General features: G+C 40.1%; 1 protein-coding gene across 1 annotated transcript; it reads right to left on the bottom strand.

Moving 5' to 3' along the window:
- Nucleotides 1-37: 37 nt before the first annotated feature.
- HEXB (hexosaminidase subunit beta) lies at nt 38-17,204 on the bottom strand. The gene is made up of 14 exons (XM_021531805.3): nt 16,860-17,204; nt 16,610-16,767; nt 13,265-13,330; nt 12,478-12,524; nt 12,162-12,272; nt 9,531-9,632; nt 7,902-8,031; nt 7,060-7,240; nt 5,963-6,049; nt 5,337-5,409; nt 4,493-4,667; nt 3,633-3,723; nt 3,312-3,416; nt 38-222 (listed from the first exon to the last, which is right to left on the bottom strand). The coding sequence occupies exons 1-14, from the start codon at nt 17,150-17,152 to the stop codon at nt 159-161; spliced, it is 1,683 nt and encodes a 560-aa protein (XP_021387480.2). The 5' UTR covers nt 17,153-17,204; the 3' UTR covers nt 38-158.
- Between the last annotated feature and the right edge of the window lie 608 nt (nt 17,205-17,812).

The following is a 17,812-nucleotide window of genomic DNA, read 5'->3' as shown; positions in this document are numbered from 1 at the left end:
TTTGAAAGGTTGAAAATGATAATTTTTACTCCAACAAGGCTGTCAAATAATTTTATTTTAAAAGTGAAAATTTTAAGTCTTGATTCAGATACGAAACCACACATACATATTCATATCCCCGAGGCACTTCAGGCTTTGACAAGAAATCTTCTCAGCAGTTATGGCCCCCTTGCTTCATGGGCGCAGTATCCAACAAACACTGGTTCGGCCGCTATGCCACGGCTGTTAAAATAAAGCGGAATGGGTATGACTGTAATCAAATAATGGGCTGCTTCTGTAGGCAGGAAGAGAGATACTGGCAATCTATTTTAATAACTATATAAACAAAACTACTCCCAAGAAACAATGTATGGCCTATTAGAGAGTGAAAAAGGGCCTTATTCTACTTTTGATTGTACTTTTGGTTTGAACCTCTGTTATAATCAGAGGCACCAAGCTATTAGCAGACATGTTGAAAGGTTTAAATTCAGGGGCTAGTTCTTTTGATGTTACAAAATCTATTGCTTTTATTGAAAAAACGTCCTAAGAAAGGCAAATATGAATCAACTAATATTCACACATTCTTCCCTCTCCCAACCTCAATGTTTCCGTCCTATGCAGCTCTAATTCCATAATTTCAGTTATTTTGGGGGGAGGAGTCACTTTCTTTCAGCTTACACTATCATAAATTATTCTGTTCTCATGTGGCATTAAAAACAAACCAACCTCTGTGGGTTATGATGGTGCAGTGAGATAGTATAAAAAACACGTTTCAGAATTAAAATAGTTGCAAACAATATTCTATTTCTCAAATGTTTAAGATATAGCTACTAATGCTACTAATGTTTAGTGGTGCAGTGGAAAAAAAACTAATAATAGCTCAGTTTAATGACTGCTGACCCTAAGCAAGACATACTCTTAGTAAAGACAAGGCTTGGTGTCTAGGTCTTTGGAATATATGCCCATTTTATTGTTTCCTTCCTCTCATCACCACTTTTCTGCAATCTGGGTTGCTGTATCCTAGAAGCAGCTGAGTTTGGATCTGCATAGTACCTACTGCATTCACAGTACTCTTTCAAGAGCAGTGGCCTCAATCGTCAATAGGCAGAGTTACTGTTCTTCCAGGATCTAGCTGTTACGATATGCTACCGACCCAATCCCCTTGCTCCCTGGTAACCAGCTGCAGAGCATGTCAGAGCTCTTTGTTCTCTTGGAAAAGTCCCTCCTACAACTGCCACAGTCTGTGCACACGTCATGAATAAAAGCATTAGGAGGAACATAGTCCTTGTGTACAAGCTAAGACTACAGTAGCCTGATACTAAGTCAGCTCTCTGAGGAAGTCCCATATACAGGAAACACAACAACTGCAGCTCCATGGAATTTGCTTTTCATCAATGGAAAGGGAATGGTTTCTCTAGTGTCAACACTTGTATAAAAAGAGTGATTTTCAGGACAACATATCTTTTTATTAAGGTAGTTACTTTCTAAAAGTCAACCAGGTCCAGGAACAGCATAGCTTAGTTCACTGTAAAACCCTAATCCTGGTACAGTGGTACAGCCATTGTACTCGTAACTGCTCAGTTGTAGCAGTGTTCTCCTAAGCCCCACTAAGAGATGCACCAACCTGCTAAGTAATATGACATACATTTTGAAATCCCTTTAATATTGTTTTTAACATGTATTTGTCAACTCTCTCTTAACATATCTATTTTTCTCATGACTGAGGGAGATAGGAAAATAGCCATATGCAAGTTGTGCTAACATGATTATTTTAAGCCAGTTTGAAATAACCCAGCCAAGTCAAAACTTTCAAGTCCTTCAGTCATTCTTGATTAAAGAGTGACAGCAAGGTAAACAGATATTATATACTCTAAAGTACTGTGTCCAGCAGTTCTGGGCCCCTCAGTTTGGGAAGGATGTTGAAATGCTTAAGCACATCCAGAGAAGGGCAACAAGGCTGGTGGGGGGCTTGGAACACAAACCCTGTGAAGAATGGCTGAGGGAGCTGGGGGTGTTTAGCCTGGAGAAAAGGAGACTCAGAGGTGACCTTGTCACTCTACAACTCCCTGAAAGGTGGCTGTAGGCAGGTGGGGGTTGGTCTCTTTCTCTAGGCAACAACTGAGAGAGCCTGAGGACACAGTTTCAAGCTGCGTCAATGGAAATAAAGGTTGGATATTAGGAAGAAGTATTTTACAGAAAGAATGATAAAGTACTGGAATGGCCTGCCCAGGGAGGTGGTGGAATCACTATCCCTGGATGTATTTAAGGAAAGAATGGGTATGGCTCTTGGTGCCATGGTTTAGTTGAGTTGTTAGGGCTGGGTTGGACTTGATGATCTTTAAGGTCTCTTCCAACCTAGTCATTCTGTGATTCTGTGGTTCCAACAGATAATTATGCTAAGACATCTTCATGAACATGAGCAGAGAGCTTGAGTTTCAAGTGCTGACTGTAACTGCTGTTGTATCCTTTTCTTTTAAGTAAATGATTTGTAACTACCTTGAACTACTACCACACAGAGTGGAGATTTTCAATGAGTTGTCATAAAGTTCTGCAGAGAAATAAAATGGTATGTTTCATGATTGCTGCAATTCAACTATTCAGCTCTCTGACTGTATACTTCAAAAGTGGAGTCAAACTTGGACTTAAAAACCTAGAAATCACTCTTATCTGCAACTGTGATGTACAAAAACAACATTAGCAATAAAAAACCAGTAACTTGTCCAGGTACTTTTTAGGAAAGAACTGGGAGAAGAATGTGTTCTGACTACTGTAAACAAAGTCAGTACATAAATGAATTAAAATGTGTCATGGAATGCTTATTCACCGCTTTCAGCCCCTAAAGTAAGGCAAATACCTGAAAGAATAGCTTGTACAAGCTCAACTCTCATGCAAACAGCTCCAGCTGATTACCTTCCGTAGGTCTTTATTATTCACAATAAATAAATAATACCACCCTTTTTCTTTTAGAAGTCTGCTCTTCATTCTGTTAGTGTACTCCTCTCACATATCCTTTAATATAATTTTTGTCTGAAATAAGTCAATCATGGTGCTCAATTTTCCTTTACAGGAAAGAGAAACACAGAAGAGTCCTAGTTATTTCACTGAAAAAAGTGAGTTCTGAAAATTTTAGTTGCAAAACTGTCCAGAGCTCCTGTCTTAATGTACCTGTCTTCCTCTTCTGTGGATACAAAACCAAATGGCATTGCATTTACAGTCAGGTTAAACTGCTAGCTCTCTTCCCTTCATCTCCACGTCAGCAGTTTATGCCTGTACCTTTATTCCATTGGTTATAAAACTTGAGAACCAAGATACATTGTAGGACTAAATCTTACCGGAGCATGCGGCATCGATGACTAGTTAGCCTTTTGTAGGCATCCTGCAAGTTGGTCACATTGCTGCTGCTCCAGAGTCTTTCCCCAACAGCACTTGCTCGAGGCCTGTAAAGGTATATTTGGTCTATAACCAAGAATGGATCTTTTTTTTTAATACCAGGTCTAGTATAATACTTGAATACCCAGAAGCATTACTTTTAATAGCTGCTTAGGTTCAAAGAAGTTCACAAAGCACTGTTAGCACTAGCATACAGTCCTGTGGGATTAATTAATGCTTCTTATAGCTGTCTTTTTAAACTCTAATGATAAAGCAATCCATACCATAATCTTGGTGTCAGGTTAGTTGCATCCACAAATTCCCCCCACAGGCAAGCTTCTCCACCTATTAAAAGTTTCTTCTGTTCTTCAGATCCTGAATTCAAACCAGAAAATCAGCATTCTTCTCTGTCCAGAAGATGGGCATATATCAACAATTAGACAGCAGTGATGTTCAGTTATTTTCATATAAAATACCTGAGCTATCCAGAGCATTAACTTACATTTTGGTAGCCTTGTTACAGAATGGGAGAACCACCAAGCCATTTGCCCAGAGAAGCTACTTCTCTGCTCTGTCAGAAAGGATTTTACCTTTTATGCTCTGAAGAGATTCCTCAGCTTTTTGACATTCCTCAGAGATTTAAAACCTGATGGAAACTGTTCATTCTATCACATACAGAACATTCCTTGGAAAAATTACTTGGTCAGGTATTCTCCTTAATGAGCTCTGAGAATCAGAGCTCCCTCGCACACAATGAAAAGCATGAGATGTTTGTATCAGCTTTAGATACAGGGAGAGAACATGTCTTTTTCTAGACTAGTTTAACAGTCAAGAAGCTTGGTAACATAAATTCAGTATCTGCTATGAACAGCCATTTTGCACAATTCTACTCCTAAAGCATCTGCCCACCTAGTCCAGCATTCTATCTTACGCAAACACCAGTATCAGATACTTGAGGAAGTGTAATACCTTTCCCTGTGAGAAGTGCAAAGTTCTTTTTTTTTCAGAAGTTCTAGCTGACCATAATTCCTATAATCACAGTGATGGAATGGCCACTCTAAACAGCACTATTCTTTCCATTTACACTGTACTATAAACCAAGGAGTTTCATGCACAGAACATGCATATAAAAAAGGCAACAAACCAGGGAAGTTAAGTGGTTCAACACTGTAGTATTTCTTCCAGTCTTGCCCATAACTAATGTAGTCTAAGTACCATGGTGCTGACAGGACAGCAGTGAACCCAGCTCTTGTGACCCTGCTCAGTTCAGAAGCGTAGTTATTTGCCATCCACACTTGAACTACAGTGTCTGGTTTCAGCTAAAGAGGAAAAGACAAAAGATAAAATAAACAAAATAACCAACTTAACCCAAAACTACTAATGGCAATCCTAATTGCTGTTATCAAGGAAAAATATCATAAATTTCCAAACTCTCTATTTTGTTTTGAAGAGGAACATCGTGGAAACTACCTTTTGTCATCCTTGCCCCCAACCCCAGTCTAAAGCTGATCAGCTTTTTTCTGGTTTTAAACACTCAAGAGTGAAGCCTAGGTTATACTATGGACAGTTAATGCTTTAAGAGGATTCCTACATTGCATCACGTATCTGATTAGCTCTTAAATGCTGAGCATTTGGTATTACTAGACTAGACACATAGTTACATGAGACAAAAAAAAACCCAACAAAAACCTGCATAGAAACTTCTCCACCCTTTACTCTGATGTTTTAAAACTATAATATTAACTTTTATTGAAAGTGCTAACTTCTAAAAAGCACTTCAATGCTGGTGTTCCTGTTTCACCTATTACATATTCAACAAATGGTAATTTCAAGGGATTGAAATTACCCACAGCTGGAGAGACTTGCTCATGTCAGCAGACTTTAACTCTTTAAGAGACAAAGCCACATCTACTTAATAGTCTGCTCTGGAAGCTTCACACAATATTGTGGTGTTATGCAAGAGTACTTTACTGATTTTCCCATCTTACTTGTGCTTTGTGATCAAACACTTCTTGCCAGACCATTTGGCCTTTGTTGTAGGAAGAAACAATTTCCAAAATGCTAGAATTTAGAAATAAGATCAAGTTTGTGAACTTCAACGAGATAAGTACAAACATTCAAAGTAGCAACATTTTCTACCCCAAGGCATATCAGACCTTTCCCACCACTGCACAGGGGACCAAGAAAAAGCAGGTTGTTCTGGTTTCAGAACCATGCTTGCAGAGCATGTTCTACCATGCAGAACAATGGGCACGTGCATTAACACAAACCAGCAATTCACACAGGGTGACTAAGTCCGTGTTATTTAAGGAGAGAAAGAAATGTCTGCAAAAACTTCCTCCCCACCCTTGTGCTGACACTACTGAAGATCCCTAGTTTAAGATACCCAATACATTCACAGTATGTATAAAACTAGCTTATATATCCATGTTGTGTCAACATTTTAAAACCATTAACTTCAGACCTGATATTTTAAAATAAAGTAGATAGTTCCAAATATGTGGCAATTTTTCAACATAATGTAGCTACTAAGTCAGCTTCCGTATCTGCATGTCAATGCCACCCTCAAATAATGGCTGTGAAAAACTGAGCAAGAATTAAAAAATCAACATACTTCTGAACATAGTAGGATTCCAGTTTAGCATAGTCAATGCCAAAACCTTGCTTCTTCATGAACTCTTTCACCTCAGGGTTAGATTTCCTTAAATAATAACAAGAAAACAAGTTTTAAAAAAGATTATTTTTGTTGTGCTTTAAACCAGAATTCCCAGTAATTTCTACCTATGCACACCACACTAACTGATACCTTAGCATGCCACAGTGTGGAACACATTGCAGAATAAAAGCAGCAGGTTAACATGACTTAGATATTTTGAAAGAGTCTCATTTGATTTCATTGATTTGAAATAAAGCCAACAGACCTAATTCTCTGGTAAATTTGATGGAGCCCCTGTTCTGAAGATGTCTCTGCCTTCTAAGAGCTTTGGGGTTCCTAGCATCTCAGCCACTTTGTGCCAAGGTTATCAGCAGTCTGAGAACTCAACAATTTTGTATTTCTACCACAAAAAGCAAATCAACATTTCTGCAATACAGCATTTGCCAGAAGTTTTCCTTCTCTATAAAAAATAAATCATGTCCTGAGTGTTTGATCTTTAAAGAGAATGTAGAAATACTAACTAGATCAATTTGAATACTCATCAAAATGCTCCAAATCCTTTATTATCAGTTAGTCTCTCCAGAAGAAAGACTCGAAAATATTTAACATCCACAACTGAATTAAGAACACTATTAATACATGCTGTACTTCTAATACAAACACACATGAATATGTTTGGTAACTCCTACTGTTACCAGATTTTCTCATGGGCAGAACTCAATGTAAACATCTACTTTAACACAACCACTTAAATGTAAATTTTCTTATCTAGTACTTTTCTAACATACTAGTCCTCTGTCCTGCCAGGGTAATTTTTATAAAGAAATCCTTTAGAATACCTGAATATTTATGAAAGTACAAGTCAAAGCAAAATTCTGCACAGCATTTGGTTTTTGAGGATCACAAATGATCTGCCTGTAAATTGTTACAGAGATAAGAGTGGAGTTTTAGTTATGCAGTGAAAACGGTCTTATGCAACTGAGTTCCATAATTGATGCAGATGGACAGGTTTAGGAGACACTAGGTATTTATTCTTCCTTGAATTGTCACCATACCAACAACTGAAGTCCACTTCATCTCCTCCCAAATGAATGAATTCATCTGGAAATACACTGCTGATCTCCTTAAAGAACTTAGTCATGAAGTTGTAAGTTGTATTCCAAACAGGATTTACAGGTCCAAAGGACCCAGTTGGCTGTCCTCTATTGTAACAAGGAGTGAGAAGATCTTTTTGACCTAATAAAAACAATTAATAGATGATACTCAGTTTCATGTTGCTATGCTAACTTTGCTAGCAGGAAGAAGCAGTTAGCCATGTTAAAAAGGAAAGTATTCATGACCTATTTTAAATATAATCAAATAGAGGCAGGATGAAATAAGACAACTTGTAAAAGGTTGAAGAACCCTCTAACTGGCAATCAGGACTCTGACTTTCAGATCTATTTAACACACACTAATATAGGTAACATGTCACAATACCTGGAAAACAGCATTTGGATAACTACTTGAACAAAAGAAAAAGCTTTAATGAATATCAGAAGGAAGCCAATTAGAAGAAAGCCAAACCTAATGAGTATGCTTCAGAGGTTTTTCTCTTCTGATTACTCTGGGTTTTTAACACCTAAGTCAGTGTGAAGTACATAGCTCAAGGTAGAATGATGTCTAAAGCAGAATGTATCTGTAACCTTGCACACACATCTAGTATAGAACATGTCAAATGAACATTAATTTTATTTCCTGTAACTTGTAAAGGTCATTCCATCACTTAATGCCTCTTCCTTACCTCTTATCAAGGGCCTTACAAAGCACTGACAAAGATTGGTCACTTCTTAAAAAATTAATTTGTTTGCTACTACTTACCACAATTTCTTAACAATTAATACTTCTTTGGGCATACCTTTTCCCCAAGACTGCGTGTGTCCTGGCGTATCAAACTCTGGGATAACTCTGATGCCTCTTAACCGGGCATACTCAATCACCAGACGGACATCAGTAGGAGTGTAGATGAGATTAGAGGAGTATGCCCCCTGTAAAATATTCACATTTAGAGACAACACACAGCAGATCACAAAATCTGGACAGAAGTATTTTAACTTAGACTGGAGACCAGTTTTACAAGTTGGCTGTGGTTTATCAATTGCACAGACATAACTTTTGATTTGTGGAGAGGAAAAAAACCCACCAAAACAATAAACTTGCAACACTGAGACAGATCACCTTAAGGAAACCTTTCTTTTTTCCTTAGCTTGCAGTTACCGAAAAACACAGAAAAGCTAGTTTCTCTTCCTGCAGAATTTTGAAAGAGATGGTTTTCAATTCTTCTGTACAGAGGCAAGTTATTTTTGCCCATTAGCTCTGAAACATAGTGCACTCACTACATAACATACAAGACTAATGGAAAAATTCTGCCAAGTCAGAACTTCCAGCATCTCTGCCTCTTGGTTTTGTGTGTGACTAATTTAGCATCAGGATGTGTTTCTTTTGTGACACTAAATTTGAGTGTAATTCCACTCCCATACAGCCAACAAATATGACAATGACCCAGTTTACTACAGTTTGGTGAAACAGATGCTTGCCAAAGATGCTATTCATGATAAAAAGCACCTTAAGCTTCTGCTTATCTGAAAATGGTTGCCACAGCTGAGTTATTCTAAAAAGGAAACAGTAGACAAGAAGCCTTTCAAAGAGAAGCTTGTTGAGACAAACAACAAGCTGTCAGTGGGATATATGACATAACTCTAGTAGAGTTTTCTTTTACCACAAAAAATAATCTGACTGCACTATGCAACATCTACAGTTTTTGAATTATAAAATTCTTCATAGCATCTGCTCTAGCACTGCAAACATAATTTTCATGAGGGTCAGATTCTAGCAAGCATTTTAAAACAGAATCACAAATCTTGTACTTAGGCTTAGTCTACTTAACTATTCTTTACTACATTTGATTTGGCTCCTACTTTACTGTGACTGAGCAAGAACCTCATTGTGGCTCTCACTAATGTAACAAAGCCTACTATTGCATCTAGAAATAAACACATTACACTGTATTTGCTTCAGGAAACAACCTTGCACTTTTGGATCTCTTACAGAGATGGTGTGTTTTGTAAGGATAACATTACTATTGCAGTGGTGCTACAAGCTGGCAGAAAACTCTCTCAAATTTGCTTGAGTGGCAGAAGTCAACCAGTTAAAGAAATCCATCAACAGAAATCCAAGCAGCGTTCACTACTTATTTGCATACCATTAGTGTTCGAAGGCCTGCAAACACTGAGGATAATCCAGAAAATTTGCATGAAAAAGTAAAGGTGGTCATTTACTGAGTATACAAAAGAAGACTTAAAAATGGTCCACACAGATACTCAGGCAGGATCCTAAATATGGACTTGCTGGTTATTGGTCTCATCGTACTGTTTCACAATCAGCCAAAGCAGATGTACTTGAGCATTGGTTAACTCTGCATGTTATTTTCATGAAATATGTGCCAGAATTCTGCCCCATCTACCCTGCTCCAATGATGTCCACTCACCTTATCACTTAATTCAGGGAAATAAATGCTCTGGTAAGGGAAGGACTGATCATCTACTATATGCCAGTGGAGAACATTGAACTTATTAAAAGCCATGGCATCCTGTAACAAATAATGCAACAGAGTCTAGTTAAACATTTCAATCTCATAGAAAATCTATGCAAAAAAGTGGCCTTGTCCCAGCATATCCCAGACACCTACAGCAACAACTAATAAAGAAAAGAACCTCAAGCAAACCAAACCACTCAAAAAAATCAACCAAAATCCACCAATCCCTCCACCAACAAACCAAAAAGACATTCTCTGTTTCGCTAAATCCTAGAAGCACATACCTCTACTGCTCCACCCCTCTGCGATTTATGTTCACCACTGCTGTCAACAAATTCTTCATTTGACCCCCATTCTACTAGCCTGTGTAGTATGAACTGCTATGAACACTTATGAATTTCTTCCACTTCAGAACATGTACCCTGAGATTAGTTCAGGTGCTTACAGCACAGTGCTACTAACACCGAGGCCAGAGGTTTGACCCTCATATGGACCATTAATTTAAAAGTTGGACTTGATGATCCTTCTGGGTCCCTTCCAACACATGGTAGATGGTTCTGTGGGTAATTCTCTATGCACCATCAACTATTTCAGCTTACAGAAAAGTTTATATTTTTATAACTAAATACCCTGAACTTGAAAACAGAGCAGCATGAGAGTTTCCTACTACATAATATATCCCTTCTAAATAGTGACTTCTGCAGAATCAATTTCAAATGCATGCAAAATAAATTAAGCGTTTTCCTGTGAAAGCGTGTTTCTTTTATGTTTTCATTCATAACAGTGTAAGTACTTCCCTTTTTCTGAAAGATCATCTTGAAGATGATCAAGATCAAGGTTAACACACTTATTTTAGAATTTTGACTCCAGTTGGACAGTTACACACACACCTTGAGTTATGCTGGCTTGTTAGTCACTAGAAGGTGTGCTGTGAGCAGACCAAGTAAGTGTTTACATCATTCACAACTGACTGCAACACAGCTGCTCCCAATCCCCTGCCACAAGACCAGTGTTTTCCCCACCCATTCCTCCCATTATTTTTTTGCCTAGGTGCATTTAAAGAGGTGATAAAATCTCTTCAGGAACTCCCACCAAATACAAAGGAAGGTTTATATCTTGTCCATTCCCCAGACTTACTTAATCTATTTCATTACACGGCAGAAGTTGTAATTGCCATGTTTTCTTGTATTTCTAACCAATACTATCCTTCTGCATTCAATTCACCTATTCCTTCCTCAAGAACAATTCTCTTCCTGGAAATACATGGCAGTAGTTGAACACAAACAAGAAATGTACTTGAACTGCTGCTCTAAGTATCTAATCACCAAACACTGGAGAAGAGATTACTGATGCTCTTTATTAGTCTGGATTCAAGCAGGCACAGAAGTAAGAAGAAAAGCATACTTGTTCTTAAACCAGCAAACATCATGAAATGCAGCTCTGATAATGTATTAGAGACAGACATGAAATTTAAGGAAAGAAACCAAAATAGCAGTAGCTACAGAAACACATAGTTAGAAGCGCAAGTCTCTTTGGACATCTCTTGCAGACAAGACAAAAAATATTGACACAAATATTTGAGATTTTGAAGCACTCTCTGTAACAAATGTAACACTACACAAGCATTACTTGCTGAACAGGCATTGACCTTGAATGTGAAATCAAGTGGTAAATACCTAAAGGACAAGTTCTGAGCATAGTTCAAGGATGACCTCAGAAATTAAAAACTGTTTTTATCTGCACTCTTTCTGCCTGTCCTATGCCTGTTTTTCAAAGTTCTGCAACATGAAGGGGAATTTTCAAGTATTATTTCATCTTGGAGAAGCAAGACAGAGACAAGATGGGAAACTGCCTGTTCCTCCACTTCAACCAACAAAATAATCCCTACTACATGAACTTCAACAAAAAAAAAAAAAAAAACAACAAAACTGGGAAGTGCAAAACAGTAAAAACCCCAGCTTTGGCTGCTAAGCTTATCCAAATACATCACCTTTCCACCACAGCTGGAGCACATTAATTCTTAACGTGCTTACTTAAGCTTTTTGGAGGAAATTTTGTTTGATTTTATTGGCTAGTCTGGGCTTATTATTCAGTAGCTTCCCATGAACATTTTGAATTTTCTCCCTTGCTCTGTAATACTTAATTACTGGTTTGCACTTAGCAGCCCAAGGAAGGACTACCTAAGCCTGCTGCTGGACTACCAAATTCTGCTCCAAAAGACTGGTGTTCTCCTGAAATCACTGGCACTGAAGCTAGAATTTGCAAGGTATCCTTTGTATTGCTTAATGACAGTCAGATGTCTCAAAACATACTTCCGAGAAGTAATGCATAAGTTGGTTTAGAAAATACAGAGAATATGAGGTACCACAAATACCAGTTCCCTTCAGAGACTCAATAATCATTGTGTCCGCCCACTTGATTCCTCTTCAGTCTGTGTTCAGACCTTTGTTTTGCAATGTTCACTCTGTCCTTTTAATGAGGAGATGGGTTCCTCTTTTGTACCATCTCCAGTTGCTACCTACTTCAGGGGCCAAAACACAACAAAAAGACTTCATTATTATTGATATAAAACTGCCTACTTACCAGGTTTGTAAGAATAGATTTCAAAGGTAAATAATGCCTTGAAGTATCTAGTAAGACTCCTCTATGAGCAAATCTTGGGAAGTCATTGATTTCAGATTCATTGACAAGAAACTATGAGAACAAAATTTAAAAATTAGAATTTTATTTTCATTTCATATTCATAATTTCAAACAGGAAATACTTTTTCTTTTTCAGAAAATGATTCTTGGAAATTAAGTAACAGACTGAAATATTGTTGAATGAAACTGGTAGATCTGCTCTGTTAGAAAAACACCCAGTTACCAGGACAGTGGATTTAGTTAATAGCCATACTTACACTTCCATAGTCATCTTCATGAACCAACTGGCTGAAGGTTTCCAAACCTGGAAAAATATCCAAGAAAGGGATCTCAACTACACCCTGGTGCTTGACCTTAAAATTTTAGTTATAAACAGCACCACAACTATTTACAGGCATTCATGTAGCTAGAAAGAATGCTTTGTAGCTCCATTTCTTTCTCTTTAGCACAGTTCCCTTAATTGCTCAAGCACCACCATTTAAAAAATTCTGGAGAGAGCCATTCAAATTCTCTATTATGCACAGATACTTGTACTAACATCCAGTTGCACCAGATTAATCCCCAAATAGTAAGAATGCTACTGAGAGTAAGGTGGGAATCTCTGGTCTTGTTGTACATCTATTTCTGTAATTTCTGGAACTGGTGAAGTTTCTAATTCAGCATAAACAGAAAAATCTGTATAGACTTAACATTCCAGAAAGAACAGCAGACTGAAATGTCAGGATTATTACTCCTTGTGATGTGTTCAGTACGTACACTTCACAGGTGCAGTCAGAAAATAATCTGTTCACACTGTAGGTTAGAAAGCTTTTTGCTTGGACTGGCTTATTTTAGGCACAGCAAGCATGTACACACATTGTGCCACTGGATCTGAGATGCTGAGCATCTGGACCAAGGGTCTAACTGCTACACATCTGAGTATCCTTCTTGCCTAAGTTTACTTCCAACAAAGTATTGAGAGAGGGCAAGTCTAAGTGATCAGCTTGCTCTTGGCTTGCCATGAAGCCCTAAACAAATAGATTAATGTGAAAAGCATCAGCTTACCTCTTAAAGCACCCCATACCTCAGAAGCTTTTAGTATAGCCACAGGCTCAGTTACAGTTAAATGATCTAAAGAAAAGAAAAAAATGCTTACTCATCAAAAAAGGATGAATTGCAAGGACAATGCTAAAAAGATTAAAAAGATTCTTCAAGTGTCCCATCTCCCTTTGTGTATTAAATTCCAACCAATCCTGCTTTTAATGGTAATAGCATGCAATTATTTTTCATGTGTGTTTTCCTATATAAAGCAAACTACTGTTCAGAGTCAACAGCTCATCAAAAAGAAGATAAAAGTAAGGTACTTCATAAGTGTAATGCTAAAATATTGTACATGAGCCAAGATGCCAGCAAGGTTTAACCCAACTGACTTAAAACATAACACACTATATTTTTTGCATTTAAGACATATGTGATAAAGGTTGGGTGGCTAAGCCAAACTTTTCATGATTAGGAAAAGTTTACTTCTTCTTTTACCTTCTTTTTATATAGTTTATGGTTACATATATTTTAGAGATATAAGTTGTCATCTAATATGGTCAGGTGCTTACTATTAAGGTCTTACTACAAAAAAAAAAAAAATACTAATCAAAATACAGAATCACAGATATGCTGAGTTGGAAGGGATGCATCAGGATCATCAAGTCCAACTTCTGGCCCTGCACAGGACACCCACAAGAATCACACCATGTGCCTCAAAGCATTGTTCAAATGCCTCTTGAGCTCTGTCAGGCTGCTGCTGTGATCACTTCCCTGGGGAACCTGTTCCAGTGCCCAGCCACAGCCTAGCTGAAGAACCTTTTCCCTCATACCAACCTAAACCTCCCCTGACTCAGCTTGGTGCTGTTACCTCAAGTCCTGTCACTGGTCATGAGGGTGAAGAGATCAGGACCTGCCCCTTCGCCTCCCTTGTGAGGACGCTGAAGACCACAGTGAGGGCTCCCCTCAGTCTCCTCCGGGCTGAACAGAGTAAGTGACCTCAGCTGCTCCTCCTAAGGATTCCTCTCAAGGTCCCTCACCATCCTCGTGGCCCTACTTCGGACACTCTCCAATAGTTTTGTATCTCACTCACACTGTGGCACCCAGAACTGCCCCCAGCACTCAAGGTGAGGTCACCCCAGTGCAGAGCAGAGCAGGACAATCCCTTCCCTTGCCCAGATGGTGATGCTGTTCCTTATGCACCTACAGGATGCCAGGTCACGCTCTTGACCTGAGCACCAGCATGGAGGCAGTAAGATGAAATAAGTAAAATGAAGAATGGTACCTGAAGGAATCCGTATCAATCCTCCCCTAAGTTGAGTACTGGAGTACAGTACAAAGTACTAGTGAAAAAAAAAGCTAAAATAATTTTGGTTTTGAATTTAAGGTGATTCAGTAATTTTTAGAGAAGAAACAAATATATTTTAAGTATTTTTAAATCACATACATATATATGCATAAAAATATACTATAGTTATAGATTTATATTATTCAAACATCAAAGCAATAACGCACATCTGAAACAGCAGAGAAGAAAATCAAAAGGTTGAATTACTGTACAAAGACTTACGTGATCTGTGTCAGCATGAAAGAATGGTTGGCTACAATTTACACAGTTCAAACATTTATCTAAACTACCAGAGAAAAGCTATTTAGTGACGTGCAGAAAGTACCTCAAGAGTTCATGTTAACCTAAGAACCGATTACACATATTGGGTGTTTGGTGTTTGGAGTAAGAAAGAAAATTTAAAAGACTACTGCAATCTCCACAGGTAAACTGAAGGGAAAATGTGATAAATTGTCAAGGATTTATTTAAACAGCAGGTTTATTTGGTTTTTTTTTTTTTCTGAACCCTTTAAATGAACCTTGAAAATTTTATAATAAGCTACTTGAAATATTTTACACAAACAGTTAAGAACTCAGCAAGCAGGAGGGCAGATAACCTGTACTTTGATTACATATCCAATACTCTTGCCACAGGATAGTCACTGACTGGTCCATACTATCTTTATTAATGAGCCAGACCACCCAAACCAGCAGGTCACCAGTAACAGCCCTTAATAAGATAGCCCATTAAAAAGCAGAAAAATTAAAACTTGCTGAAGCCTGGAATGCACAACTTATTACATGAAGAAAACATGCTATTTGTAACAGAAAACTTATTTCTTAATGCAGAAGGAAAAAACTGCCTGCTCTAAAGAATGCAACCTAAAAATCACATGGTCTGACAGACTCCATGACATAAGACAAGAACCAGCTTTGATTAAAATCTTAAGTTCACACACAAGCTCAAAAGTTCAAATAATAATAAAGCAGCACTATAACCTGACTGGCAACTATAACTTGACAATGTCAAGAACATTAGCATTTTTGCTGCTGTATTTCATTTGCACTGAAATGTATTATAACCTTGCATATAAAAATCAAACTCTTTGGCTGTACACCCCAAAAAGGATTGAGTAAATTTAATATCAGTACATTCTGTCACAAGTCAAGTGGAATTAATCCTGCTGCAGATGTATGTCTTGAGATTAAAAGGAGCTTTCTCCTAAGGATCTGTATCCTAGATACAAAATAACAGAAGATTATCTCAAAACATGTCTAGATTAACTTAATAACTTAATATGTTGATTTTTGTGTTAGCCTGCCCAGACGAAAAGCAATATTATTGCTCAATCTTATTTCTGTTAAGGAAATTTTCTGGTGATTAGTACTTTAGAGTATTTCTCCACTCTGGACTTTAGGCACAGAACTAAAGACACATAGAAAAATAAGTCCAATATAAACATCATGTTTTAAAATCCTTTCTTGTATTTACAGACAGAAAGGAAGTAGATTTATAGGACTACAGGATTTATAGTTCAACCAACACTTTCTGGTTTTCCTGGAAAAGCAGGAAATACCATGTACATATCTCAGTGTAAGTAGCTTCAATGTAAATGCAGTAATTTCTTAGGAAATGGTAAGCAGTGACAGCCTTCACTCAATACCCTGTACTGAAAGGGATAATCTCCTGACTAGGCACAGATCTCACCAAGGTAACTGGCTACTGCACACTATGGTCTCTCCGATTCCTAATGCTATCGTCTAGAAAACACAGTAGCAGGTGAGCGATCTGTATGACAGCTGAACTGCAAAAATCACAAGCAACACATGACGAGCTTCATGATTCACTGTGGCTGAGATTTCCCAGAGTATCCAGAGCAAGAATTATCTCCTGGTCGCCACTGCTGTGAAATGTTTTCGTGGGCCTCCGAGAGCCCTTGCTTCCCAGTTCCTTAAGAAAGCCACGCGCACCCCGCAGACTTGTGCGCGTGATGGGAAAGCGAGCGCGCAGCGGCGCCCGGAGGAGGCGGCCGGGCGGTACTCACAGGCCTCGCTGGAGGCGAGCCGCGGGTGCCCGTCACAGCCGGGGTCCCCCGCCTCGATCACCACCTGCAGCTGCAGCAGCTCGGGCTCCGCTCGGGCAGCCAGCGGCCCGCGGCCCCACGCCCGCCAGCGGGAGTGCCCGAACATGTACTCGTAGTACCTGCGGGGAAGCAGAGGCGCCGGCGGGGCCCTGAGGCGGCTGCGCCCGTCTCCGGGCGGCCGCTGCAGCGCCCCGGGCCCGCCGCCGCTCACCTGCGGAAGGCGTCCTGCAGCAGCCCGCAGCCCGGCCCCGCCGAGGAGCCGGCGCCGTGCACCAGCTGGAAGCGGCTGGGCGCCAGCTGCAGCCGGCGAGGGGACGTGCGGACCCGCTGCGGCAGCGGCCACAGCGAGTCCTCGGGGAGGGCGTCCGCCGCCAGCTCCCAGCCGGACGGCTCCGGCTCGGCCTCGGCCCGGGGCGCGCCGCGGCGGAGGCTGGTGCTCACCAGCACGGCAGGGACCGCGACGAGCCCCAGGAGCAGCCCAGCCAGCCCCATGGCTCTGCCCATAGCGCGGCAGCTGCCGCAGCCCGCCCGCTCACCCGCGGGGCAGCCCGGGCCCGCCTCCGGCCGGGTCAGGGAGGCGGGCCGGGAGCCGCGGGCCGCCCACGGCCCCGCCCCGGGGCGCTGCGCCGCTCCGGGGGCTGTGGTTGCGACCTTCGAGCCCCCCTGAGGGGTTCTCTCGCGTAAAAAAACATTATTAGCGTCCAGAGGAGAGCCACGAGGATGGTGAAGGGTCTGGATGAGAAGATGTATTAAGACCGGCTGAGGTCACTTGGTCGGTTCAGCCTCGAGGAGGCTGAGGGGAGACTTCATTGTGGTTTTCAACATCCTCGTGAGGGGGAAGAGGAGCAGGTCCGTATCTTTTCACTCGGGTAACTAGTGACAGGATGTGAGGTAACAGTATGCAGCAGAGTTACGGGATGTTCGCGTTATTATCAAGAAAAGGTTTTTCACACAGAGGGTGGCTGAGCAGTGGAACAGGCTCCCCAGGGAGGTGGTCATAGCACCAGCCTGACAGATTTCAAGAGGCATTTGAACAATGCTGTCAGGCACATGGTGTGATTCATGGGACTTTCCTGTTCACAGCTGCGAGTTGGACTTCAATGACCCTGATGGGTCCCTTCCAGCTCAGCATATTCCATGACTTTCCATCAGCCTCAGCCAGCA

Source organism: Lonchura striata, chromosome Z (genome assembly GCF_050655825.1).
Source record: "Lonchura striata isolate lonStrDom1 chromosome Z, ASM5065582v1, whole genome shotgun sequence".
Lineage (NCBI taxonomy): Eukaryota > Metazoa > Chordata > Aves > Passeriformes > Estrildidae > Lonchura > Lonchura striata.
This window is presented reverse-complemented; position numbering and strand designations above follow the sequence as displayed.

Excerpts from the sequence above, each read along its gene's own strand:
- HEXB (XM_021531805.3), bottom strand. The coding sequence starts at position 17,152 with ATGGGCAGAGCCATGGGGCTGGCTGGGCTGCTCCTGGGGCTCGTCGCG. Across the intron at positions 16,768-16,859 it reads CTGCAGGACGCCTTCCGCAG|GTACTACGAGTACATGTTCG; the intron begins GTGAGCGGCGGC and ends GCTTCCCCGCAG. Across the intron at positions 4,668-5,336 it reads TGTTTGATCACAAAGCACAA|CTGAAACCAGACACTGTAGT; the intron begins GTAAGATGGGAA and ends TTTCCTCTTTAG.